The following is a 27815-nucleotide window of genomic DNA, read 5'->3' on the forward strand; positions in this document are numbered from 1 at the left end:
TGTTGTTGGTGCCCCAGACACTAAGCTCAGTGCCCCCAACCCATCAGGAAGTGGCGTTCTCTCTCACGGGAGCCAGCTGGGCCTCAGGAGCTCAGACGCTGTGGCCATGGGAGAGCCTGGTGCTTTGGTTTACCCTTGTGCCCAGCACCACCACGCCAGCTGCGGCTCCCTGGGCTGTACCAGGGCACCGGGCACAGCCCTGGGCTTCCTCTCACGGCTTCCCCAGTGAAACAAAATCAAGCCGCACCCAAGTCTTCCCAAGATCAATCCCCCATCTGTTCACAAAAGCTAAAACAAAGGACTGGGTGGTGACACGTTCAGCGCAAATGGTATCACAAGGAAATACTGTGACGAGGGCTATTCTTTAATGAAAGTCACGTATCCTCACGCAGTCACGTGCTGCATGCTCTTGGCGATGTGCTGGAAGCCCACGCAGAGCCCGCGGGGAAGCCAAGCCTAAGTAACAAATATAAACTCTAACTTCTGTTTGGATTCATATAAAAATACAAAAGATTTCCTGTCCCAAAGTCTTGGTTACAAAAGTGAAATGGCACCTTCGAGGGAGCTGGTTTACACGTGTATTAGAGCGGAACATACAGCTCGGCGCCTTCAGGATGCGAGCAGCGGGGCTGGTGGCCCCCAGGCCGTCGTGCCACTGGCCTGCGGGCTGCGCTCGCTGGACGCCGGGGCTCGGAGCACGGAGCCGCACTGACGCTCCGAGGTGAGCTGGATGCGCTGCTCAGTATCCCCCGCCTTTCCTTTCTATCGTGGGCAGGTGGTACTGCTTCAGGTTAGGCTTGAGGTCCTTCTGTGCATCTGTCTGAAAAGAAAATGACAGGCGTTCAGTGGAGGCCAGGATGGCGGCAGGAGCAGCGCTGAGGGGAGCTAATAAGGCGCTACCTTCTGGTTTGCACCCCCACACTTCAGGGGTCTCAGCACCGGCACCTTCCCGCTCACTCCAGGTCTGAACACCGAGTGCAGCCCGGGGCTGGAGTACGAGAGCTTGGTGGCCCCGGACAGCTTCAGCTGCGGCAGCTCCATCAGGTAGGCCGGGCCCTGTCTCCGGGGCCGGCTCGCCTCCTGCTTCAGGGGCTGTTTCTTGAAACAAAACACAGGTCAGCTGAGCACACGGATGGTGTCTCCACAGAAATCAGGAGAAACAGAAGGCTCTCTGGTGCCACTTCTGCCTAAAGAACTTCTTGACCACGAGGTGCGACTAGACAACAGGTGACCTGGCCACCCCAAAGTGAGGTGGCCCCACACCCGGAGGCAAGGGGTCTGCACCTCAGGCTGGTGCGTGTGGGTGCGTGTGGGTCTGGGCCCTGGTGCAGCCCCGGGGCTGGCCGGCCCGCGCTGGGGCTGAGCCAAGGCCTTGGGGGTGCCTACTGCCGGCTCCCCAGGTCAGCCATGCCTGCTGCCTCCTGCTTTTGTGCGGCTGGGAACTAAGAATGGTTTTTACCTCTTTCATAGTTGACAATGCTTTCGTGGCATGTGAAAATTATGTGGAATTCAAATTTCAACGTCCACAGTTTTATGGGAACACAGCCCCACCGTTCCTTTAAGCATCGTCCGTGCGGGCAGCTGTGACGAGACCTTATGGTTGCAAAGCCTACAGCACTTGCTCTGTGGCCTCACAGACACGTGTGGGCCGGGCAGACTGGGAGGTGGGACGGGGAACCCAGAGTCTGGAAAGCAGCCTGGCTACAGGTGCACATGTGTCCCCACCCCAGCTCGTAGTGACACGCAGTAAAAGCAGGGACAAGTGGACATGACGCTGAATGACTGGCAACACTGGAGCCGAGCGCATGACACATGGACAGAAGATGAAGGTGCTGCCAAGTGAGGCTGTCGTTTCTAAGCCGCTGTGTGAGACTATCTCTGTGATGGGGTGGACGGGGCAGAGCTCGTCTGGCACCCGAGGGGCTCATGGCTCTGGCCGAGCAGATGGCATGCTCTGGGCGATCACTGGCAAGCTGGGTCACCTGGGCTGGTTTAGCTTTCTGTGCCCCCCGCTGGGTGGGTCTGAGGGCACAAGGAGTGACCCCTGGGCTGGAGGAACCCCAGCGCCCTCATCTGGCCTGCTCACAGATGATGTCCTTGACCCTTAGCTAGAGGGGCAGGAAGGGTGGGGCAACGGAGCCCTCGCAGGTGGGGTTCCCCTCAGACACCAGCCACCTGGGGTGTGCAGTCTGCTGCAAGCCAACCCCCCACACCACCCCCCACCCCGCTGCTCACTGCTCCCACTGTACCTGCTTGCTGCCCTCCTTGGAAATCTGCCACTTGTTACTGAGCAGTTCTGGTGCCGCTTTTCTGTGGCTGCCCCGAGCCTGCTTCTCCGCGGCCCTGCAGGGGGAAGACGGGCGCCCCACTGAGAACCTGTGCACAGCTGCTGTCCCTGTCTCCAGAGGTGCTCGTCATGGCGCGGTCACCGCTCTACTTTCCACGTGAACTATCTGAGGACTTTTTTCCTTTTTTTCCCCTGCCCCAGGCCCTCACCCCTGCCCCAGCTTCAAGGTTTGGGTCAGATGTCATCTCCACGGTCACACACAGGAGTGGACAGAGGTGTGGAGTCGGACAGCTCAGAGGATGTACTTCCAAATCAGGTACGCCCACGTGCTCAGACCTTACAGCGAGCTCAGCGTTCACAATGGTGCGGGCGGGCTCCTGCAGTCTTAACAGAGCCCTCCCATGCCCTGCCATGGCGCCGCTAACAGCCCCTTCTGGATATTCCAGAAAAGGACAGAGAGAGCTGTCCAGGGACCCCGCTGGGTGGCCCACCGCACCCCCCCACCCCCGTCTCAGCAGCCAGCACCTGCCCCCAGTCATCCAGACCACCCACCTCTGTTCTTGGAAATAGGGGTGCTGCAGGGCCTGGTGGGCAGTGATTCTCTCGTCAGGATCATAGGCCACCATGGCGTGCAGGAGGGAGAGGCATTGCGGGGACAGATTGGCTGTCTGTAGAGGTATTCCTGATCCCTTTTTAAAAGGAAAATCAAAACTCATAGCTCTCGACCTGTATTAAAAGCCCAATGATAATAAACAATCATGCCATTGTCACGACTCTACAGGGACCTGCACTGGGGGAACAGTCTGTGACTTACAGGGGCAGAATACACAGGGTCCAAACCCACAGATGGTGCCACCCAAGAGTGGCCCCTCGTGGGAACTGTGGACCTTGGGGGACAATGCCGGGTCAGGTCAATGCGGCTCGTCATTCTAACAGACGCGCCCCTCTGGTGCCGACAGCGGGGAGGCTGTGCGTGCAGGGCCAGCGCTATATGGGAACCTCTGTCCTTTCCCCTCAGCTGTGCTGTGACCCGCAAACTGCTCTCAAGTCTTAGATTTAAAGAAAGGGTGGTGGTGGTGAAACCTGTTACGCTATAAAGGGAGAAAAGTGCTCTTCGTCAGAGACTGACGTCACATTTGAGCTGAGAAGAAGGGAGTAAAGTTTAAAAAAGAAGAATCCCAAACAGTTGTCGCCTCGCCTTCCCAGGTCCTGCAGCTGCTGGGTGCTGCCACCCTCAGCCCACGGGGCCTCCCTGGGAGCCCACGGCCCCGCTGAGCTTCATCTTTGACCAGCACACAATCCTAACGGTCGGGTGTCCGTGTGGGGCAGTGCTGGGGCGGCTGCTCCACGTCCTCCCCGCACGGAGCCGGTGCCGGGGAACCTCGTTCACCCAAAGGCCTCCACGTGCTGTGAAGAGTGTAAATATTCAGCGACAGAACCTCACTGCCAGGCCTCGGCAAGACGGGAGGAACTGTTGTGTGATGCTGGAGGGAGAGCATCCCTCTCGGACCCCCGGGGGGCCCCCAAGGACTGAGGGCTGCACCGGCAACAGAGGGCAGCCTGGCCCCACCCTCAGTCCCCCCGTGCTGCCAGCCCTGGCAGGGGGACAAGTCCACACGGGGCCCTTGGGAGCACGGGGCACTTACTGTTTGAACTTGGTGAGGGTCTTCGCAGCAGGTGTGCCCATGATGTCGTGGATTTTTGAGATCTGGTCCAGCTCATTGGCTCCAGGGAAGAGGGGCTGCAGACTGGAAGAAGGTGACAGGGGCTGTGGTTAGGACAGTCCCCTTCGTCCTGGCCGTTCTCGACACCGAAGTCCTGCAACATCCTTCCAAATTAATTCATGGCATTTCATTAGCACAAGAGAAAGCGCGGCCTGCTGGCACTTTTAGCGTCAGTGAAATCACAACTCAGCTTTCAAAAACTAACAATTATTAATATGAATGATCTAGAAAGGTGTGAACACATGCCTGGATTCATGAAGCCATCAGCTGAGCAGGTGGGAGCAGACCTGGGTCCCTGCCTATGCTGGGCTCTCCGTCTGATGCATCACCCAGACATTAAATGCACCCAGGTCCTTAACAACGCCCTGTGAGCCTGGGGGTGCCCACCCTCTGCGAGGGCTGCTTCCCCCCACACCTTCCTCACTTTCTCCCTTCTTCCCAGGCCACGCCGCCTCCAGCGGTGAAGCCCGAAGGCGGGGCATGGGCTGGAGGATGGTGAGGACTGGGGCGCTGCCAGGTGGCCAGAGAATGCTGCTGGATATACCTGCACCTCCAGGGCAGGGCCGGGCCATGCTCACCCCCACCCCACCCCACGCCCCTCTCCCCTGCCGGCGGGCCCCACAGGTGGCAGTAAGCACGTTTCCACTCGGTTCCTAGCTTGGTGATCGATCATTTCACTGATGAAGCTGAAAGCAGAGGCCCACGGCTGGGCTGCGAGTGTTCTGTTCCCCATCACCAGCAAGTAAGGAAAAGTGTTGACAAAACACATTCTGTTAAGTTCAAAGCAGTCACAGCCTCAGGATGACTGAGAAATCGTGCTGTGAAGGAAGGGCCTGGCGTGAGGCCTGCCGTGTGACCGCGTCAGCACGTGCACACAGACACGCACTGGCCCGAGCGGCCTGCGGACACGAGCCTGCGCGGCTCTACCTGGTGATCTCGTAGAAGACACAGCCCGCGCTCCACAGGTCCATCTTGTGGCTGTAGAAGCCGTCGGTGAGGAGGCACTCGGGGGCCCGGTACCAGCGGGTGGAGATGTATTCCGTGTACGGCTGCTTAGAATAGACACTCCGGCAGGACCCGAAGTCCCCTAATTTCAGGACATCCTGCTGCAGGGGGAGAAAAGCGGGGACAAATGACGTCTCATGGGGTCGCCGTTGTAATATAAGCCATCTCAAATGTTTATGCACTAACGGGAAAACGACTAGCGTCTAACCTGGCTTGTAAAATACCAGTTACCCCAACCCTGACCCTGACAGGTGAGGAAGTGGTGCTTCTATTCAGGGGAACACGTTTCACAACGGTTTCCCAGTGTCTGCAGATCCTGGGAAAAGCTAAGTCCCAGTGTGAGTCTATGAGCGAGTCACACACCACAGTCAGACGCCCCAGCACCACTCGGGCAAGTCAGACAGGCCAGGGAGACGGGTTTCGGGATATTCCTTCCATTTTCTTCACCCCTCACATTCAGGTAACAAAATACATGCTGCCGATGACTGCAGCCTCGAGCATGCCCAGGTTGCGGGCTCTACCCCCCGTGGGGGGCATGCAGGAGGCAGCCGATCAATTATTTTTTCTCATCATTGATGTTTCTATATCTCTCTTCCTCTCCCTTCCTCTCTGAAATCAATAAAAAGATATTTAAAAAATAAAATAACCGTGATTCACCTGTGAAGGGCTCTAATGGAAAAAGTAGACAACATGCAAGTTCAGGTGGGACATGTCAGCAGAGAGATGGAAGCTCTAAGAACAAATCACAAGGAAACACTAGAAATTTAATAAAATTAGCAGAAATAAAAAGTGTCTTTGCTGGGCTCATCAATAGACCAAACACAGCCAGGGAGAGACTCAGGGAGCTGGGGGACAGGCCAACAGAAACAACCCAAACTGAAGGCAGAGAAAAAAGAACGGAAAAACAGAAGAGAACACCTAACAACTGTGGGACAATTTCAAAGTGAAATAAGCCAGACCAAAGAGTACATGCTATCTAACTCCATTTCTAGAACATTCTAGAAAACGCAAACTAATTATATAATAACAGAAAGTCCTTCACTCTGCCGGAAGACAGGGCAGGAGGACACTGTCCGGGTGATGGGCTTGTCCATCAACTGGATTTGTGAGGACGGATTAGCAGTGATGGCGAACCTATGACACGCGTGTCAGAGGTAACACGCGAACTCATTTTTTTGGTTGATTTTTCTTTGTTAAATGGCATTTAAATATATAAAATAAATATCAAAAATATAAGTCTTTGTTTTACTATGGTTGCAAATATCAAAAAATTTCTAATATGTGATACGGCACCAGAGTTAAGTTAGGGTTTTTCAAAATGCTGACCCGCCGAGCTCAAAAGGTTCGCCATCACTGGTTTAGTGGCTTTGGAGGGAGACAGACCTGCCCGAATCCTGATTCTTCCACTTTTCTATTTCGAGTGTTTGCGGTGATCATGGGAATGGAGTTTGTTTTCGTACATAGTCTGAGGAGAGCGCCTACAATTATTTCCTTCCAGATGTACAGCTATATTGATGACATTTATTAAATAAACCACTTTTCCAAGCTGCATGAGGAGAAAAAACCTATTGCAAGCCTGGTCTCTAGTTACTGGGACTAAAAGCACCAGTGAAAAATCTTACATTCTAGCCCTGGCCAGTGTGGCTCATGGATAGAGCATCAGCCTGGGGGCTGAAGGGTCCCGGGTTCAATTCTGGTCAAGGGCACATGCTCAGGTTGCTGGCTCAATGATTCTCTCTCATTATTGATGTTTCTATCTCTCTCTCCCTCTCCCTTCCTCTCTGAAATCAATAAAAATATATTTTTAAAAAAGTTTTACATTCTACCTTTATTCTGATATTAACTTTTTGTATAAAAGCCCTTACCTTTATTAATATATTTTCTGGTTTTACATCTCTGTGAAATATTCCATTTCTGCATTCAATATAAAAGGAAGGATAGAATTAATTGTACCTCATTCATTCACATGCCTGTACATTGCATTCCTAATGACCCTTAATACACCCCATTACCCTGGAGCTGCTGCGTCTCCGGAGCGTACCTGTGCATATGATCGAGGGCCCTGCATAGCTGGTACATATAGTGCACAACTTTTTTTTCTGATAATGGATGTCTTCTCCCTGTACAACCAAGGAAACAGCCACATATGGTTACTAATGATCCTGGGACCCTTTTTTGAAATAAAAAGCAGAATTTCTTTTTACTTAATAGTATGTGAAAACCGAACTTCCTATGAGAAATGACCTGGAGTCATTTTATAGGAAACACAGAGAGTACCTACAAAAGGAGCCGTTCAGAATTCCACCCACGGGGACGAGCTCACAGGCGTTCCGACCGTGGCGGGAACCGCATCAGGTGAGAATCACAAACCTTCCTCCAGGACCCTCCTTCCCACTGCTGCCAGGGGCGGGGGGGGGGCCAGCAGGAGTCACCAGTGAACCTGGAGTTTCCCTGGGACCTGCTGGATGGAGCTTTCCACTTCAAAGGGGCGAGATCACAGGCTGACGGAAGTGCAGCTGTTTCAGTCCAGGGGAGACCTTTCTGGCCCTGAATTCTCCGCTGCCTGCAGTCCCAGTGGAGGAGCCCCTTTCAGGGGCCCCCTCCCTTTCATCCTGGGGACCCCATCCACGCACAGCCCTGGCGCCTCCCCTCCCTGGAGAATCCCTGCCCGATGGATCAAAGCTGCTGATGGAGATGGGCGCCTTGTCTGTTTCAGCTATCCTGACCAGGTGAGTTTTTCTAAGTTAATGTTTACTACTTTTCTCATTAAGAAGAGTCTAAAGAATGTCACGTACGGCACTGGTAATGCGAACACAATGCTGAACTATGGCTTTGCTGTCAGGCCTCACTGAGGAAATGTGTTTGCCAGTGCAGCCTGCACTGTGACAGGCCAATCACACTGCCCCTTCCCACAGGGGGCCCAGTCCCCAGGCCTGTGCCTGGCTTTGCAGGTCAGTCTTGGAGGTGCACACTGGGTCCACCATGGCACAGCCAAATGGCCCAGAGGCCGTGTCCCACGGCACCACGCGGTGCTTTGCACAGGAGGGCCTTGCATCATGGCCCCTGTTCTGCGAGCGGTTAGCGATCTGGACCGGCAGAGGGGAGCAGGTGAGATGTCAGACTCAGCGAGGAGCCTGAGCTGTGACCGGCACCCCTCTCAGCAACCACGGCCACACTCAAGGACGGGGTCCTCCCAGTTCTGCTCTTTGAAGCTGCTCATCTTAGCCAAGTGCTGTATCACTTCTTTGAAATTCCACTTCCTCGCCTCTAAAGTGGAGTTGGCTCCACTGTGAACTGTCAAATAATAATAACAGCTGTCGATGTTTGTTGAAGGCGGCGAGTCAGGCACTGCTCTTAGCTCTTAGCATGTGTTTTATTGGACTCTCACAGCAGCCCTCAGAGTTGGAACTGATCACCCCCATTAAAGCGCCTGACCGACCTCTCGTCACCCCGGCACGGCGCTGGCTCTGGCCGGTGTGCCGCTCCGCCACGTGGGAGGTCCGTGCTGCGGCATCAGTGCCAGACGCTCCCCTGGAGGCACCAGCATTGAAACCGCCAGGAAGGTGTCACTGGCTTGGAAGAGAATTCCGGGGACAAAACAGTGACGCCACTCACACTCTGAATGCAGACTGACATGAAGGAAAGCAAAGCCACCATCACGCTGCTTCTCGGGAAGTGTGAGGAGCCCCATGACAGGCCAACCTCACCCCGACTTTCCTGTGTGTACCTGCACACAGGGACACGGGAACCGTCTAATATACCCCAAAGGGCTCTCTTCTAACCGCGATAAAACTCCCATCACTAAGTGATGAGAATGCTACGTGTCAGAGTTGAATTGGCATGTTTTTTCCCTCTTGGTACATTAAAAACAGTGGAGTGCATTGTACAACCAGTGGGTCAGATTTGATGAAACAGAAACACACAACCGAACTAGTCTGACACAGGCACACCAGGCAGAACAGTCAGCGGCTGCGTGGTAACCAGCACACGGCCTGAGCTGCCCATGGAAATGAACTGTAGCTACGGCCACGGTTACAACTAGCTGGTTTTACCTTTCCCCACCTGGTTCATTCCCCAGCAACGTGGATTTATTTCAGAATGCCCGCCCCACCCACAGCCTCTAAAGGTATAATCCTAAGGTGACCAGGCCAGCCCGCTGGACCTGCTACAGCCCACGCTCCACAAGGCGGCCCGTGACTGGGATTTCCACACGGGCCCGTCGGCTGACAATGGAGGGTCTCAGGGTCTGGGGGCCATGTCCGCCAAGAGAGGAGGAGGGGACCATGTGGCCCGGGAACCGTACGGCCTCGGCAACCAGAGCTTAGCTGGTCCCACCTCCCTGGATGGAGCCTGACAGCTTTCTGCACTAGACCTGCGGTTTTACAATATACTCCTTTTTCTGCAGGTGAACCAGCAGAACAGCGTGACTTCTTCCAGTGGGAACAGTCTAACTATGACCCTCAATGTCCAAACATCATCCAGGTGGATGACGGACATCTGGGGACACCAATGATGGAGTCGCCAGGACCCCACTTCCTGGAGGCCAGAGAGCTAACACTCCAGTGCAGTCGGACACCCCGTGGAGCAGCAGGTCTGTGTCAGGCAAGCAGGGGACCCACCAGAGCACGGGCGGAGGTGAAGGAGCCAGGGCGAGGGGCGAGGGCACAATTAACCAGCCATTCAGAGTGGAGTCACTGAAAGAAACAGGAGGCAGGATCACATGCAATGCAGGCAAAGAGCAGGTGCCTCTGTGATCAGGTGAGCACCGTGCCTCCCGCCTCCAGATGTTCCAGAACAGCCTTTCCCACCACGGAGGGCACTGAATGAACAGACCAGAGTTCCAGCCAAGTCTCCACTCACCCTGTCACTAACTCACTCTGATGGGAGCTCCTCAAAAATTCCTCCCAAGTGCCCCCTCCTCACCCCTCTCCCCCTGGCACACCCCACAGACCCATCCCACCCACCGTGTAGCACGCCAGACTAGAAAGCCAAATGACATGCCTCCGTGTGGGGCTCAGGATGTGGTCTGACCCACTCGTGAAAGACCCTCAGGCCCCGGCCACGGGCTGAGGAGAGGAGGGGAAGGCAGAGGCCCTGAGGGTGTGGCTCGTGGGGAGGCAGCTCCCGACCCTGCAGCAGGGGCTGGGGCCTCGGGCAGCCCAGGGCAATCGCTTGGGAAGCTAATTCCCAGAGGCTCACCCTGGAGGTTGTTGCTTCAGCCGCCCCCTCCCCCCATATGCACCCCCCTCCCCACGATTCTGTCAGCTCCGTCACACATAATAAAATCCTTCGGTTAAACTAGCAGGAATGCACGCTATTGTCTGCAACGAAAGGGGATGACCCCTACATCTATGTATGGTCCCTTTCTTCTCTACACTGCAGCCCGACAAGCCCCTTCACGGTGCTCCGCAGAGCACAGCCGCACACTGATGCCGCCTCGGGACTTCCCAGTCGGAGCGGGGATGACAGGAGCAGCGCCTGCTTGGAAGCTGTGGCAGCCGTTCAATATTGGGTGACATCCCAGCACAGGGCCGTTTCCTGGTAATTATTGCATTTACAAACGGTTTGGTCCACAACAGACAGTAAAAAACAAATCTGGCTTTCTGCCATAGTTTTAGAAACACTGGTCTAAACACCCATCAAAGTACATCATCCCGCTGGTTTAAACATGTTTTTTTTCTTCTTCTTAAAAAAACTGATTTCAGAGGGAGGAAGGGAGAGGGAGAAACAGAGGGATACATCAATGATGAGAGAGAATCATCCATCGGCTGCCTCCTGCACACCTTCTACTGGGGATGGAGCCCAAAACCTGGGCATGTGTGCTGCCTGGGAATCAAACTGTGACCTCCTGGTTCATAGATCGAGGCTCAATCAGCAGCCAAGCCTAGCTCCTGCTTTAACCCCCAATGATCTGAATCTTACCCAGCCCGGTGACCCTGCAAACCTCATTTCCTACAGCCCTCCTCCTCTGTTGGGGCCACAGTGGCCTCTCACCTCACGGGCCTCAGGGCTTTTGCACCAGCTGTGCCTCTGAACCGCAGCGGCCTGTTTCATTCTCACACCACGGGCCCTGTCTGGAGTTCCGAGTCTCTTCTTCACTGGCTTGCTGTCTCTCTCTCATCAGATATGAGCTCCACGGGGGAGGGGGCTGTGTCTGTCATGCTCCCCTGGGTCCCCACCTTGAGAACAGCCCCTGGCCTGTCACGGTGAACGAGACGCTCTCCTGCATCTGCCTAATGCTACCACTTTCCAGGTGAGCCTGGTCGGCTCGGGCCCACGGTCACCTCTGCCTCATCTGACATCTACTGGAGGAAGAGAAAACGGCACCAAGCAAGTCACTCCCTCATGATTTTGCCTTCATACAGTTTATCTCTATGGTGGACTGTACTCTCTGCATTTAAAAATGCATCTTCCATGCTGCCTCTCTAGCTTTGCTGGCCCTCGACACTGCTGTGCACGCCGCAGACAGCTCTGCAAAGGCTGCAGGGACATTCTCTCGGTTCATTGACTGGTCCCGGTATGTAACGGTGCTGCTCAATATTCTCATCGTCCAAGGGAGTAAGTGAAACGAATTCTGATCCTACTAGAAAAAGCTTTAGTGATTGATTTGACTTTCAGTACGTCAGTGTCATAGCAAGAGCAAACAATGACTAAGTGTCCAGGCAGTTGAGGCACTGAGCTAGGGCCAGGAATAGGAAGGCCAGGGTGGCGTAGGGCATCACGGTTGAAGTTTCTGAGTCAGGCTTGACTTTAAGGTCTGGCTCTGTTACTTATGAACAACTTAGCTTGGGGTTACTACTTACTCCTTCAGGTCTCCCTTTCCTCACCTGTAAACTGGGGATGGTGATAAAAGTGCCAACCACAGCGGGCTGCCAAGAGGCAGGGTGTGGGGTGACTAAGAACACTCACTCGGGAGCCAGCCTAGGTTCAGACCCCAGGTCAACCGCTTCCTAGGTGCAGAGCCTTGGACAGGTTACCCATCTCTCTGTGCCTCAACTTCTTCATCTTTAAAATGGGGATAAGGACAGCATGTGCCTGATAGGGCTGTTGTGAGGGTACCATGAGTTAACTCCTCTAAAGTGCTAAGCACAGTGCCTGGCATGTGGCTCGCATTCATGAACTAGTAGCTTCTACCAGTCACCGCATTTCAGCAATGATCTAAGGGAGACCTTTTGTGTTCAGCTTAACAACTCTGAAGTCGGGATGCATGTTCCAGCACTGTGTCTGACCCTCGCTGCTGGCTGCTTTCCCAGGTTCTGACCCCTCTGACACAGGCCGGCCTGTGGACGACACCGTGTTTGTGTAGCGAGTCACCCACAACTGCACAGCCTGTTCCACAGTCTCTCCCTGGAGGCAGGTACTGGAAGAAATGGGTGCAGTTTCCCCAATGATACAGTTCCCCTACTGCTGAAAATTACACACTTATTTCTGAACAAAGCTTTCTCAAATGACCCTCTGACCTTGAGTTCTGAACTATCCACTGTAGGAAGCAACACTCAGAATTCTAACGTGAGCACTTGTCTCACACCGAGAACTGTCCCTGAGCCAAGGAGGCAGTTAGGTAGGTTTGTCCAGAGTAAAACCTGGGCTTCCTGGCACCAACATTACTGTAGGGAACTGGTGAGGCCGAGTGTTGAGTCTCGGCTGCATGTGCGCCAGCCCGCACTCTCTTAGTTACACACACCGAGGATGAAGTGAAGGGCCTGCGGCAGGCAGGAGGTGTTAGGAAATGTAATCACACGGTATCACCTCATTTACCCGGGCCCATGCGGGGCACGTGAGATTCCCAGGTAAACGAGTTTACTTCTTCAACTCTTCTCTACTGCAATTATTTTAAACGGGACTCTGAGAAGCACTGGGTTCACTGTCCTGCCTTTCCCTGTGCGCAGTGGAGTGGTGGCCGCCACCACCCACCGTGTGGCCTGCCTTTTCTAACTGTCCTGTGGAATCTGGAGACTCGCAGCTGTTTGCCCAGATGGCTCTCAACCTCTGCTGTTGTTTTCAGACGCACGTGTAAGCTCCATATTCTCAGCCTCCCCAGGATGGACTGTCCCCTGTCACTTTCTGCTATCGCTGGTGTGCCAGGTTCTAGAAGCTCCCTCTAAGACAGCGGTTCTCAACCTGTGGGTCGCAACCCCTCTGGGGGTTGAACGACCCTTTCACAGCGGTCGCCTAAGACCATGGGAAAACACATATATTATTACATATTGTTTTTGTGATTAATCACTATGCTTTAATTATGTTCAATTTGTAACAATGAAAATACATCCTGCATATCAGATATTTACATTATAATTCATAACAGTAGCAAAAGTACAGCTATGAAGTAGCAACGAAAATAATTCTATGGTTGGGGGCCACCACAACATGAGGAACTGTATTAAAGGGTCACGGCATTAGGAAGGTTGAGAACCACTGCTCTAAGAGCTCTATTTTAAATAGGGTTAGACCAAGAAACCAGATCTAACTCTATTAGAATTGTATTTAAAACAAGATTAAACCTATGAATAAAATACACACGTTTTGTAATGATAAGAAATACCCTAGAGTCCCGGACAGAAATCTTCTATTTTCCCAAAAAGATCCAAAAGCTTTTGCATCCAAACATCTTACATCGACTTTTATGCATGTGGAACAATGTGTCCACGTATTTTTAGTCACATGTGAACTCTACTAACGAGCCGTAATGCTTTTCCCACTCTCCCGCTTCATCAAACAACTGTGTGTGCCCTCCCCCAGGCGTGCTCAGCGTGGGTGTCCCCATGGCAGCGCAGCGTGACCTGCAGTTCCGCAGACACCCGCTTCCGTCTGGGCTGGGCCGGGTTTGAAAGCATCTATGGTGCTGCCACAAACCTTCCATCCCAAGCCAGCACCAGTCCCTCCCGTGACATGAGGAGGTTCTTCTCTCCTTTGGCCCATAAGCACGGAGTGACCTGTGAAATGCAGCACTTCCTCTGGGCTTTCTCAGTGACATTTACAAGGCTCACGTGTCCTGACATCTAACACAACAGTGAGGTCACAGGCCCCGGGACCGTTGTTAAATGTGGGCCAAACATCTGCCTCCTCCTCTCCATTCCCCTCAGGTGACCTCTGTATGCCTCCACAGCCAGCCCTGGTCACCCCCCACCCCCTACCCCCCACCCCCGCCATGCTCTCCTAAACAGGGCTTCATTGTTCAAAACAAAGCCAATGAATGAGCACCCTGTCTGTCACTCGGGAGACTTTGGAAGGATCCAGATATAAGGAGGTTCCCTCTCATGTGAGGGATTCTTTGGGGGGGCGAGCCCCACCTTACTCTGAGGCAAGAACAGAACGTGGATCAGCAGCAGAGCCCGGGGAAGAGGGACCCTCGTGGTGGGGACCACAGTGCGGAGGCCCCGGCTGTCCTGTCCGCCATCCTCCCCTGCACGGCCAGCTCATGGCTGGCGGCCTTCCTTCTCATTTCATTTACCGCCGGATGGTCAGCCCTGTGTGTTTACACTTGACGACTGCCCTCCCGTGCACCGACTTTGAGCACCAGCAAGTATGAACTACAGGCTTTACAGTCAGTTCTTACATTAGCTTTCAAAGGAGTCTACGTACCTCGTATCAGTTCATAAACATTCATGTCCATAAGCTCACATATTAGCGCAAGAGAACCAGATTTTCTGTCACTGAAGAAGAAAGCAGGTTTTTGAAATGTTTTCTCATGTCTTAATCAGAAAATATAATCAAATATTTAATTCATCTGTAAACATTTCTTGTAAAGAAAAAGCACTCCCACATCAGACAAAGCCTGGAGGGCAAGACTGAACCAGAAGTTACATTTCAGGTAAAATTAATTTAAAATAATAGTAAAACCCTGGTTTAAGCGCAAACTCTAAAAGCCTCCCTCCCCATTTTAAAAGACATATGTCCTGACAATATAAAATTAACTCGAGAGAGAGAGAAGAAATGAGGTTGGGGGGTGGGCCAAACAGAATAACCAAGGAGAGGAGGGTTTAATTCATGCCTGCAAGTGCAATCTTACTTTTAATTTTCCTAAATCACTTCCATGTGACTCATTACCACGGGGTGGGGTGGGGTGGGGTGGGGAACAGAGTCCAAAACTAGTCAGGGGAAGCGGGAGAAAGATGAGTGGCATCGCCCCGAGTGACATCTTGCCCAGAGTGGGGACAGAGGCCTCTGGCTGAGCTGCCAGCTTCCCCTGGGTTCAAGGAGCCCCAAAAGGGGCCTCTGACCCCGGCAGGGCAGCCCGAGACACCGCAGGCTGCTCAGGGGCCTCCAGAGGGGCCCCCACTGTCTCTCAGGGCTGCCAGGAGGCCCAGGCCACTCTGGACAGGGCGCTCTTTAAAGCGGGCGTAAAGCACCTTCCCCGCAGGCAGTCGTGACTGTCACACGCAGACTGTAGTGTCTACACGCAGCCCAAACTGACGGCTCAGCACACCGCAGGCCGGGAGGCAGCACGCTGCAACAAGACAGTGTACACGGAGTTTAAAACCGTTCGGTCCTCTGACGGGCATCTGCCGCACCTTAGTTGTCAGAGACCGCAGTTTCTTGGCAGGTGTTAAAGGGCACGCCACCTTCTCAGGGATCAGCACCGCTGGCCCAGGGAAAGACAGGGTCTGGAACCCCGGCTGAGCCCCACTCTGGGGACAGTGCCTGGGAACCAGCTGTGCCCTGACCTCCTGATGGGTGGTGAGCCTCATGAAAACTGTTCTACAGTTAGACCAGGAATAAACAATCCCCCGAAACCGTATCGAGAGAGGCTACAGGAAAGGCTACATGAAACTGCAGAGATGAACAGATGACTATGGTGGGGAAGGGAAGCCTATCTCCCCCACCACCCCCCCAGTACGACCCAGACCCAGCGGGTCAGGTCGGAGCTCACACCTGAGGCCTCAGGAGCCCAGAGTCACATTACGAATCAGGTGCACAGCTGACTCTCTGGGCTACAAAACAGATCTCTAAATGCCAACCATGATTTTCTTTCTTAAAAAGAGATTTAACCATTATCATCAAATGTAGATAATTTTTAAAGGCCCGAGTATACTTACAAAACCACTTCATGCAACGTAAGAATGTTTGGGTGTGGGTTCAGGCGCCTCAGTGCTTGTATCTCTCGGAGGTTGTTCACTTGCTCAATACTATTGTATAGGCAAAAATAAACAGCTAATTTATCACTCAGGTCAACTTGAAAATTCGGGCTATTCAATCATTACTTATCATCCATGATCAGAACTGACAAGCTCGCAAATACTTCAAGCAAGTCAATCAGGTTTTATTTCTCCCATTAGCAGTAGAAATTAGGCGTATCATGTTTGTGCATTATCTTATAAAACTCAAGGTCCTTTTAGCTTTGGATATAAATTCAATTTATCCCCATCTAGCTCCTTGGTAGTTTCTTTTAATAAATATAAACAGAGATGTTAAAATTTCCTATTAATCAGTTTATGGTAACTAACCAACTAGCAATGTAAAAGCCATGTAAAAATAAGCATTTTAAATTTCCACAAACAGGCCCACCCTTCCTTCCTACTTAAGGCGGTCATTTTTTCAACTTCCTTCATCTGGTCACAGGTGCTCTCTCAGCAGGTGTGTCTAGGCAGGCTTTTCTTTAAGAAGACAGCTACCCTTGACACCCTGTTGACACCCCAAATCCATCACTGCAAGCGCCACTGCGGCCCAGGGCCTGAGGCTGCCACGCTCTCCACGCAGAGCCTGGGGGAGCCTGGTCTCCCTGCTGAGCCGGGGCCCAAGGGCTCACAGGCAATGAGGACTCAGGCACCAGAGACTTTCATCTCAGAGGTTCTGAAAGGAAGTGATTGTGCGAATCTTCTCCCTTTGAACTGGTGAGATTCTGTTAACAGAGAGAGGGAAGCTCCGCATTCTGTTTAGTTATGTATCCAATAATATACTGTTAACTTAAATCAATGTGGCTGCAAACGGAAGTATCTCACGCCAGCCAACCAACGGGAGCCTGCTGTGTAAGAAGAGCCTCAATAGTCTGCATGTGGGATATTTTTAACTAGAAGTTCAGACCCTTCTTTCATCACTGCCCTGTTTCCCCCTTACACCCAGGATGATATTCAAACTGTTAGCAGCTTGTGCACCATGGTCAACAAACAACCAGAAAGGACACAGCCCACAACTTGGGAAGAGGGTCCAAAAGGGGGCCCACTAGGTGCTGGCAGACGGCCGTCTAGGGCAGTGATGGCGAACCTATGACACGCGTGTCAGAGGTGACACTCGAGCTCATTTTTTTGGTTGATTCTTTTTTGTTAAATGGCATTTAGATATACAAAATAAATATCAAAAATATAAGTCTTTGTTTTACTATGGTTGCAAAGATCAAAAAATTTCTATATGTGACACGGCACCAGAGTTAAGTTAGGGTTTTTCAAAATGCTGACACGTCGAGCTCAAAAGGTTCGCCATCACTGGCCTAGGGAGTGCCGGGCAGGGGCCCAGCACAGGGCAGGGAGGGCGGCACCCCAGAGGCTCAGGACAGCAGCTCCTCACCACCCAGGACAGGCGGCTTCCACTCTTCTAATCGTGATGGGGAGTCTTCCAGAACTGGGCCAATTTCCTAAACTCACCCATCATGGGTAGATTTTATGATATGCAAATTATATCTCAATAAAGCTTTTTAAAAATCTTATCTCCCCTTTTATTTAGAAACCCTGAACTTCTCTGTTTTGATCAAGTCACATAGCCTTTCTTTGGCTTATTAAAAAAATTCCACCTAAAATATAGTTGCATTTAAAAAAGTAACAAATAGCCCTAGCCAGTTTGGCTCAGTGGATAGAGCGTCAGACTGGACTGAAGGGTCCCGGGTTCGATTCTGGTTCGATTCTGGTCAAGGGCATGTACTTTGGTTGCTGGTTCAATCCCCAGCCCTGGTTGGGCCCGTGTGGGAGGCAACCAATCGATGTGTTTCTCTCACATCAATGTTTCTCTCTTTCTCTCTTCCTTCCAGTCTCTCTAAAAAATCATTGGAAAAATATCCTCAGGTGAGGGTTAACAAAAACCAAACCAAACCAAAACAAAATAAATATAATGCCAGCTAGAAGGGGTCTATACCAACTCCCATCAGTCTCTGCAAATGCTGCTGCCGCCACGGTGTCCTCATGCTCCCCTCACCGAAGCTCTCAGTTCTCAGCCTCAGCTTTCACTCTGTGTATGGCCCAGCCCATTGCTTCCCGGCCTCCGTTAGCATTTGAAGATCCGAACTTGCCATCAGCCCATGGAGATGACCACTGAGAAGGCCTCCTTTCACAGTGATGATGGCCTCTAGAGTTGACATAGTTCTTCTGCGTCCTGAGGATGTGGTTGGTGTATGTCTCCCATCTACTGAAATCCTATTTGTAGATGAGTTTTGAGTGGGTTGGAGTTCCATGTCTCTCCACAGGGTCAACTACGGACAGTTCCTGCCACACGGTCAGAGCTTCACAGTGGAAGGCCCTCCACTCTGTGCTGAGAAGTCGATGGCTGTGCAGCTTTCCAGAAGGGGATCAGACGTCCGTCCGATACGCCAGCTCCCAGCTCACCGGGCTCACAGGGTGTGGGTATTTCTGCTTTGCAGCTGTTGGAACAGTTTCCCAGGGCTGGTCCAAGGCGTGCCCCGGAGACCAGATCTTCATGGTGCCGGCGACCTGTGCCACGTCCGGGTGGCACCCTATCTGAGTCTCAGCATTCCGTGCCACGCTGTACCGTGATGTTATCACCCGTTCTACTACTTCATCGCGTCGCCAGCTTTTTACCGCTATGACTGATGCTGTAACAACATCACGGGGGTGGGGGGTGAACCCTCCCCGCAAAGAAGACTTCTAGGCCCAGATGATTTCACTGACGAGTTATTTCAAATATTTAAGAAAGAAAGACTCTTGCACATTTCACAAAAGAAGAGAGATGAGCTGCCAACAATCAGGGACTCGAAGACTGGGTCCCACTTGGCTCTACCACCTGCCAGCTGGGTGACCCGGACAGTTGGGAACCTTCTCTCTCTAGCCCACGGCTCCCCATCCTGATAGAAGGCCGCAGGCACCGTCCCCCGAGGGTGGCAGCGAGCACCAGTGACAGGCAGCGATTCGCCAGGACTGGGCATGGTGGCAGGTGCTTGGTGAGCGACTGCTGTAGTCACCTGGCGTGATTTCCTGTCACTGCTACTCATTTATCACACCACCCACACACGGTGCAGGGCCACTAGACAATGAGAAGTAGAGCAAATGGATTTTTAAAGGAACCCAAAGTTATTCTTCCAGTGGCTAAGGGTAAGTTGTTTCACAATGAGGGTGTAGATGGTCCAGGTTTCTCACTGTAAAGTTACTCTCTTTTCCTCTTTATTTTCTGTTCTTTAGAAGCAAGTCAGTTATTGATATCAGTATGTACTTGTGGTGATTTGAATAGACAGACGGCTGGGTAGATGGGTGAAGAGGGAGAGGTGGGGGGCGGTTAAATGGGTCCGTGCACATACACACTGGCTTCATCTACTGCGGTGATGACATTCCAGGAGCCATGAGAACACCTGGTGCTGAAGTCTTGTTTCCAAGGATCTTTCTCCAGTAAAAGGCGACAAGGCGCCGAAACCGGTTTGGCTCAGTGGATAGAGCGTCGGCCTTCGGACTCAAGGGTCCCGGGTTCGATTCCGGTCAAGGGCATGTACCTGGGTTGCGGGCACATCCCCAGTAGGAGATGTGCAGGAGGCAGCTGGTCGATGTTTCTCTCTCATCGATGTTTCTAACTCTCTATCTCTCTCCCTTTCTCTCTGTAAAAAATCAATAAAATATATTAAAAAAAAAAAAAGGCGACAAGGCTCCTTAGAGAAATGGGGGGTTCTAGGGGCCGGGAAAATACAAGATGAGCTAGAGAACCTTGTAGTGCTGACGGAATAAGAAAAGGGTGGGCACGTCAGAAGAAACAGAGCCACCCTGAAGGAGCTCCGGTGGCCAGAGCTGGACTGTTTATTAAGTAAATAAGGACAGCGTTGCATTGAACATATGTACCAAGAGCAGGTAAGAGCTCACAAGAATAAACCCAGAGTCCAATTCCCCTCGGGTCTGTTGCCCGGCTGCAGACACCTGTCCATGAGCCTGAGGTGACCATCATCTAATGTCAGCCACCGGCCACCAGTGGCCCAGGGCCACGCTCCCTTCCAAGGCAAGCAACATTCCAGTGTGGTTCACACTGCAGAACCTCCCCACGCACCCAGACTCGACAGCAAAGCAAAGGAACACAAATCCCGTGGTCCTTTATTAAAAATCTTTACTTATTATGGGTTTTTTAAAGAAAAATGTGTTCTAATCAACCGGTTTTAAAGTTAAGGCAAAGAGCAAGAATTGTTCTCAACTACATCAAGCGGTGACCCATTCGGCAACGAGGCTCACGCCCGCCTTGCTAGCTACTTCCTAGTCCTCCCCTCACTTGCTCTTCAAGCCCCTCAGACAAGGAAGCCCGGCTCAGGTGCACCAGAGTTACTCATTTCTTCTCTGCAGTTGGCTACACTGATCCTGGTTGAGTTCCGGTCAAGTTCATCCTGTTTACAGCTGGTCTGCAAACTACTGTGCTGTATTTTACCATTAGCAAGAACAGCATTCAGTAAGAATGGTTCGGACCTTGAGACCTTGTCCTGCTAACACCAGGGTGGACTTTCGGTGTGTCGGGGACCTGGTGGATGGAGGAACAGCTGGCATGTCACCGGCAGGAAACCACGTCCTTAGGTGATGCTACCTCCTCCGGAGGGGCGGGGGTTACACGAGTGTCTGCCACCCCTCACAGATATGCCTCCCGAGGCGTCTAATCTTGGTTGACTTCTAAGCCGTGTTCCAGATAGCGCTCCCTTCCTGCGGGGGCATGTGCAGTGGAGCAGTGAGCGTGTCCGCGCAGGGTTCTGTTCCAGCAGCCTCAGGAAGCGCCGCGTCCGGAGGCTATTTGCAGCCCACTCTTTATTTGCATCTCTTCACTAAAATAACAGCTGGCAGTCCTGTTGTCGGCAAGCACATCTGCCCCTGAGCCTGACAGGACCGGTTCTCTTCTGAGAGGCAATTGTCTCGCACCTGCTGCTACAATAGTCCGTCCTCAGCCACCTGGCTGTGTCTCGCCAAGGTGGCTGTGTGAGTCGGCTCCCACATGCCGGGCCGTCAGTACACTGTGTCCAATTCTCTATCACAAGTAATTTGACGGCCCTGGCCAGGTGCTCAGTGGTTAGAACATTGACCCTTGGACTGAAGGGTCTTGGGTTCGATTCCCAGTCAAGGGCACGTACCTGGGTGGCAGGTTAGATCCCTGGCCCCCGTCGAAGCAAGAGCAGGAAGCAAGCAATCGATGTGTCTCCCTCACATCAATGTTCCTCTCTCTCTTTCTCTCCCTCTTCCTTCCCTCCCACTCTCACTAAAAAACCAATGGAAAAAATATCCCCAGACAAGGATTAAAAGAAAAAGAGTAATTTGTCGCACAAAGGAAGAAGTGACAGAGGAAGGTAGGAGAGCAGCAACAGCAGTCTCGGCAGAGCAGGCAACGGCCACACACTGTGGCGGTGAGGACGAGGAATCTGGATTCAAATCTGGCTCTGCCCACCTAGGGGCCTAGAGTGACAGCTGTCAGCTGCCTCGGCACTGTCCTCCTGCACAGAACAGGGAAGACGACTTTGACCCTGTGGCGATGTCTCGAGGATGAAATTACTGTTCTCCATACTCTTGGACACCACTAGTGCCCTATACTCCTTTCTGCTCTCAGAAACAATGCTTCACACGGAGAGTCTGGAATCAACGTTTATATCCCCAAACACTTCAGAAGGCTCTGCACCCACGTGGGGGAATGCCTAAAGAAATTGGACTGTGTTGTACATATCACATGAACAGAACCTTCCCATGAATATTGAGTTGCCCTGTTGATTTAAACCCACGTCTGCTTCCAGTGTTAACCTCGTCTCATCGCCTACCTTTCAAAGTGCTGTTTCATTTGTTTGCATGCGTAGTAGTTTCCATCCCTCAAGCTCTGCATCTTCATAACTTCAGAAAACGTTCCCTCGCCTATTTTGCCAATTGCTTTGTAGTCTATAAATAAAAACAATTATGAAAATAGATTTTATTTATACATATATTTTGTACTTGTTCCAGACAGCGAAAGTTTTACTTGTAAGAATATCGGCAGTTGCCTGGCCGGTGTTGCTCAGTGGTTGAGCGTCGACCTATGAACCAGGAGGTCATAGTTCGATTCCCAGTCAGGGCACATGCCGGGGTTGCGGGCTTGATCCCCAGCAGAGGGCGTGCAGGAGGCAGCCAATCAATGATTCTCTCTCATCACTGATGTTTCTGTCTCTCCCTTCTTCTCTGAAATCAATAAAAATATATTTCAAAAAAGAGATAATTGGCAGCATGTGCTGAGGACTGTTTCTCCTTTTTTCTAAGGCTCAGCATTCCCCCCACTTTGTTTTCTCTCTGCCATCCCCCCCACAGCAGGGAACCACGTGATTAGCATCCTGGGGGGATGAGAGGCTCAGAGCCCAGGAGATGTGGCCCACTGGGGTGGTTCTGGCAGGAGCGCTCACATGGGCCTGGGCATTCGGCAGAGGAGACACTGTGCCAGCAGCCTTGGAGCATTTTCCTGAAGGCCACCCTCTCTGGTCCCACCAACGCCCAGCTGAGCCGCCAAGCTTCCTGCAATTCTTGCAATTCCTGATTTCCTGAAACTGACAGCAGCAGCCCCTGCCTTGCACTGCCACCACCACCACTGCCCCTGCACAGATAACGGTTTTACAACCAGAGGTCCCTTCCTGCTTGAATGCCTGGTTTCTGCTTTACAAACCAAACCCTGACAGATTCACACATGAGTATCTTAAAGTGGGGTGTGGCTGCTAATAAAAACCTGAAAAATGCAGGCACTGGAGAGCGCAGGCTGAACCAGGGAGAGCCTGGTGAATGGTGACAAGATCCTGCTGCCTTCCCCAGACCAAGTGTCTGCTGGGCTGCTGGCCTTTTCCCTTTGGCCCAGGGAGAGCGGGAGGAAGGGTCACAATGATAGGATGTTGTTTCAGGGACTCTTGGAGGCTCCGGTGGAACGAGATACAGAGAATAAGAGCAAGACTAAAAAGAAACAAGGCAGCTTGAGAAGGAGGATTAGAATCGAACCTTACGTGTAGAACTCACGGGAAGCAAATAGGTCAGAAACCTATTAAATAAAAATGTCCGTCACGCCCTAACTGGTTTGGCTCAGTGGATAGAGCATCGGCCTGCGGACTGAAGGGTCCCAGGTTCGATTCCAGTCAAGGGCATGTACCTTGGTGCAGGCACATCCCCAGTGGGCTGTGTGCAGGAGGCAGCTGATCGATGTTTCTAACGCTCTACCCTTCTCCCTTCCTCTCTGTAAAAAATCAATAAATATATTTTAAAAAATGTCCATCACCTTGAGATCCCAAAGCTGCATCAGCACAGAGCAGGCCTGTGAAACTTCAGCCTCAAGGAGGTCGCCTCTTCCACACCTCTTCGATATGGCACATTTTAAAAAATATATACTTTTATTGATTTCAGAGAGGAAGGGAGAGGGAGAGATATTGAAATATCAATGAGAGAGAATTATTGATCAGGGGCCTCCTGCACGCCCCAAACTGGGGATTGAGCCCGCAACCTGGGCATGTGCCCTGACCAGGAATTGAACCATGACCTACTGGTTCAGGTCAACGCTCAACCACTGAGCCACGCCAGCCGGGCGATGTGGCACATTTTAAAAACCTGTGTGAATTCTGATCTGAACATACCAGCAAGAAAAAAAGGTACTTTTAAAAAGAATAAAGTTTTTTAGAAATGATATTTAATTTTAAAATAGTTCTATTCCAGTCAATTTCCTACTTAGTTTGTTTTCATAAGAAGCTCTGAATGTAGACTACCATTCAAGTACTCTGAAATTTGGTTGTTCTAAAATGTTCTCTTCCTTTCCTTTCCTGTCAGTAACTTGCATAGGACTCAACGCAGGTGCAGGTTGTGGTGCGGCAGGGTCCACGTGACGTGGCACAGCCGATGTGGAAACCAACGTGGCTGTGCAGCAAGACCACCGAGGACGTCCCACACCACCCCTGGCAATGGCACGGCTCTGGGGGAGAAGGGGGGACGGTAGACTCTCACCTTCTGCCTAATATTCAGCATGGCATAAATATCCCACAGTAAGCATGAGCTGCTTGTTTATTTTTAATTTTTAAAAATTAACTTCTAGCTTCCTCAGTCAGCCTGTGAACCAGGAGTTCATGGTAGATTCCTGGTCAGGACAAGCCCCATTGCAGGCTCGATCCTTAGTAGGGGGCATACAGGAGGCAGACGATCAATGATTCTCTCTCATCATGAATGTTTCTATCTCTCCCTCTCTCTTCCTCTCTGAAATCAATAAAAAAAATATTTTAAAAATGGCCAACTGTACACTTTAAAGTGGGTTCAGTACAAACCCCAAGTGTGGGCCAACACTGCAGGCACCTCCAGACCATCGAAATCAGTCGGCAACAAATGGAACCTGCAGCCCTGGAGGTGGCTGTCTGTGGTGGGAAAAGGGTCACTGCTTCCTCCATGGCTCTGTCAGCAACAGAAGGTCTGGTTACAAAACAAGAATGAAGGGGCGGGGGGGAGGGGGGGTGGGGTGCGTGAGGTAGAGAACGGCCCCCTCTCATCTCCAACAGAACCCACGTAGTTCACAGGCCTTGAGAGTCAGACAAGAAATATGAAGATACTAGTACACACAACGCTGTGAAGGGTGCAGAGCTGAGCTAGGGACAATCCCTGCCCCACATTAATGGGACTAGAAATAATAGTCACCCAAAACAAAACGAACCATCCACCCAGACTCAAGGACAAAGAGGACTTACTATAACCGAATAAAAAAGGTGGAAAAAGGAAAATAAATGAGATCATTTGTGTTCATTAATATTCTATTCACTTTTTAATTTTTATTATTGTTTAAAGTATTACAAATAGTAGTACATATGTCTCCTTCCCCCCCGCCCCCCAACTGTTCACTTTTATGAAACCAAGGCTCTTTTGTTTAAGTGGAATCTAAACCTTATTTAACCGTGAAAGTGGAGGTCAAGTTCACTTTTTGTGAAAAGAGCAAGTTGTCACGCCCAAGTGCAAACATTTGTATTCAAGCTCTGCTCCTGAAGCTCTGAATCACGCAGGTGACGTGCAGCAGAGCCGTGGGGCCCAGCCAGCGGGGGAATGGAAAGAACTGGGGGAGGTTAATCGCTATGTTCGGGGCATGTGCCTGGACCACAGTTGTCAGGGAGAAGATTCCGCTTCTAATGTCTACTCTTTTCAAGAGATTAAGGAATTCAAACCAAATGACGAAAACAAGGTCAGGAACCTCCAAGGAAAAGGTCCGCACCCAATTAATTACTCGGTGTGGTGAGGAAAACTGTGACCTGAATTACCAAACATCCTGAAAACACAAAGGGACAGAAAATTATTCCTAACTGCACGAACATCTTACATTTCAATTGCACCCTGCTCTGGCTGGCAAGGCTCAGTGGTTCATGTCGGTCAGAGCACCAAAGGGTCTTGGGTTCATTTTCCCGTCAAGGACACATACCTGGATTACAGGTTTGATCCCCAGCCCTGGTCAGGGCCCGTGCAGGAGGCAACCAATCCATGTGTCTCTCTCACATCGATGTTTCTCTCTCTCTCCCTTTCCCTACCCCTCTCACTCTCTCTAAAAAAAATCAATGAAAAATATATCTTCCAGTGAGGATTAACAACAATAACAAAATTAAAAAATAAAATTTAAATTGCACCCTTTGGCCCTGGCTGGGTAGCTCAGTTGGTTAGAGCTTTGTTCCCGATATGACAAAGTTGTGGGTTTGATTCTTGGTTAGGGCACATGCCTGGGGCTGTGGACTCCATCCCCAGGAGGAGATGTGCAGGAGGCAGCCGATCAATGTTTTCTCTCTCCCTCTCCCTCTCCCTCTTCTCTCTCTCAAATCAATAGAAACATATTTTTTATATATATTTTTGTTATTGATTTCATAGAGGAAGGGAGAGGGAGAGATAGTAACGTCAATGATGAGAGAGAATCACTGATCACAGCCTCCTGCACGCCCACATCAAAGATAGAGCCTGTAACCTGGGCATATGCCCTGACCGGAAATCAAACCATGACCTCCTGGTTCATAGGTCTACACTCAACCACAGAGCATATATATTTTTAAAAAAGACACAAAAGGCAGGATACTGCCAAATTAAAGGAGACCAAAGAAATAGGAAATCAAAATGCAATTTGTGATTTTTGATTGGATCCTGGAAAAAATAAAAACACCTATAATGAACATTTTTGGGATGACTGGGAAAATCTGAATTATAGACTGCATGCTCGGTGACAGTACTGTACCAACATGCTGGTTGTACTGTGACTGTGTAGGCCTATGTCCTTGTTCTTAGCACACACTTGCTGAATTGCTAGTGCTGAAATATCATGCTGTCTACAACTAACTGTCAAAGGTTTGGCAAAAATAAATGCGTCGCTTAGAGAGAAAATGCCAGAACATAGTGGGGCATCTAGGTGAAGGGTTTATGAACATTCAAGGAACTCTCCTTGCAAATTTTCTGTAGCTTCAAAACTGTGCAAAATAAATAGTTGGAAAGGAAAAAAGGAATATGGTACAGAAATGCGTGTGCTGTATATAAGTTCACACTATAAGTAAACTGTAAATCTTTTGCACTTTTGTAGACCTTGCACTCTAACCACAGCTTTGGGTGCATTCGAGAAAGAGACAAGTACACAGTATCCAACAGGAGAACATAAGAATGCTTGCACAGGGTGAGTGAGAGAAGTCAGTTATTTTTAATATCTTTGCCGCACAATGTAGGCCATAGACCACTACCAACTGACAATTAGGATAGGATGCAAACTTAACATTACAACTACACTAACGTAATTTATCTTTCCACAGCAAAGGAGGTCGGAATTTTTTTTGCACCTTCGACTCATCGGCTCTTCCAACCCAGGGGGGCTGGGGGCCCCCGAGTGACGCCAAGGCGACGAGGCCCGGCCCCTCAAGGTCCCGGTCCCCTGGGGCCCTCCGCCGCCCTCGCTCCCAGGCCCCTCCGGCTCCGCCCCTGCCCGGCCCACTCACTCTTCATCCCGGACGGAGGCCGGCGACAGCCCCGGGCCGACACTGGGCGGAGAGGAAAGGGGCCGGCAGGGTGGGCCCCGGCTTCCACGCCTCCGAGGCGGGGTCTCGAACTAGGACCTCCGCGGTGGTCCCGGTCGGAGCGTTAGGACCCGGCCGCCATGTTGTGTCCCTGTCGCCCTGGCAACCGCCAAGCCCGGGACGCCCCGGGACGCCTCCCGCGCGTGCGCGAAACGGCTGCAGGAAACTGAAGCGACGGACGCGGAGCCCCGGCGGCCTTTGCAGATGCAAAGCCGGGGTGGGAGACGGGGGTGGTCGCACACTTCTCGGGGGCGCAGGGGAGCTGTCTGAGCAACGTCCAGGGGCTGGTCAAGCAGAAGAGCGCGGAGTGTTCCAGCCGGAAAGCGGGCGGGCGGGCGCGAAGTCCGGGAGCGTGAGACCCGTCCCTCCTGCCCAACCCGGGGTCCTGCGGAGGGGACAGGCCGCCGATATGAAGGTGAAGGGGTCCTGCGTCCCAGACAAGGCTGCGAACTTGGTCTGCAGGGTACAGGGAGCCGCGAAAGGTCTTAAGCAGGGGAATGGCGAGGAGAGGCCTGGGTTAGAGTGAGCCCTTGGACAGCCCTGGACCCACGGGAGGGGCTGCAGGGGACCACGGTCACAAGGCAGCACCCAGGGTCTGCCCGAATAGTCTGCACCCGGGTCAATGAGGTGGATGCCA

At 51.7% G+C, this 27815-nt stretch overlaps 1 protein-coding gene and 1 pseudogene across 6 annotated transcripts; both read right to left on the reverse strand.

Moving 5' to 3' along the window:
• Positions 1 to 3: 3 nt before the first annotated feature.
• On the reverse strand, positions 4 to 27219 carry LOC139001819 (MAPK/MAK/MRK overlapping kinase-like). 6 transcript variants are annotated; one of them, XM_070403361.1, is made up of 12 exons: positions 27101 to 27219; positions 21935 to 22049; positions 16053 to 16142; positions 14599 to 14669; positions 7058 to 7136; positions 6882 to 6930; positions 4939 to 5117; positions 3934 to 4035; positions 2840 to 3013; positions 2250 to 2343; positions 901 to 1092; positions 4 to 820 (listed from the first exon to the last, which is right to left on the reverse strand). In XM_070403361.1, the coding sequence occupies exons 1-12, from the start codon at positions 27105 to 27107 to the stop codon at positions 740 to 742; spliced, it is 1233 nt and encodes a 410-aa protein (XP_070259462.1). In that variant the 5' UTR covers positions 27108 to 27219; the 3' UTR covers positions 4 to 739. The 6 variants fall into 6 exon arrangements, with proteins under 6 accessions (XP_070259462.1, XP_070259454.1, XP_070259468.1 ...); XM_070403353.1 differs by having other exon boundaries at positions 901 to 1098; XM_070403367.1 differs by lacking the exon at positions 16053 to 16142 and having other exon boundaries at positions 901 to 1098.
• LOC139008009 (PRELI domain containing protein 3B pseudogene) lies at positions 18147 to 18834 on the reverse strand (annotated as a pseudogene).
• Positions 27220 to 27815: the final 596 nt, after the last annotated feature.

The sequence above is a fragment of the Myotis yumanensis genome, unplaced genomic scaffold (genome assembly GCF_028538775.1).
Source record: "Myotis yumanensis isolate MYYU_CA2020_CCGP unplaced genomic scaffold, mMyoYum1.0.hap1 SCAF_1, whole genome shotgun sequence".
Lineage (NCBI taxonomy): Eukaryota > Metazoa > Chordata > Mammalia > Chiroptera > Vespertilionidae > Myotis > Myotis yumanensis.

Excerpts from the sequence above, each read along its gene's own strand:
- LOC139001819 (XM_070403353.1), bottom strand. Across the intron at positions 14,670-16,052 it reads ACGTTGCATGAAGTGGTTTT|TGACAGAAAATCTGGTTCTC; the intron begins GTAAGTATACTC and ends TTTCTTCTTCAG. Across the intron at positions 1,099-2,249 it reads CCAAGGAGGGCAGCAAGCAG|AAACAGCCCCTGAAGCAGGA; the intron begins GTACAGTGGGAG and ends TTTTGTTTCAAG.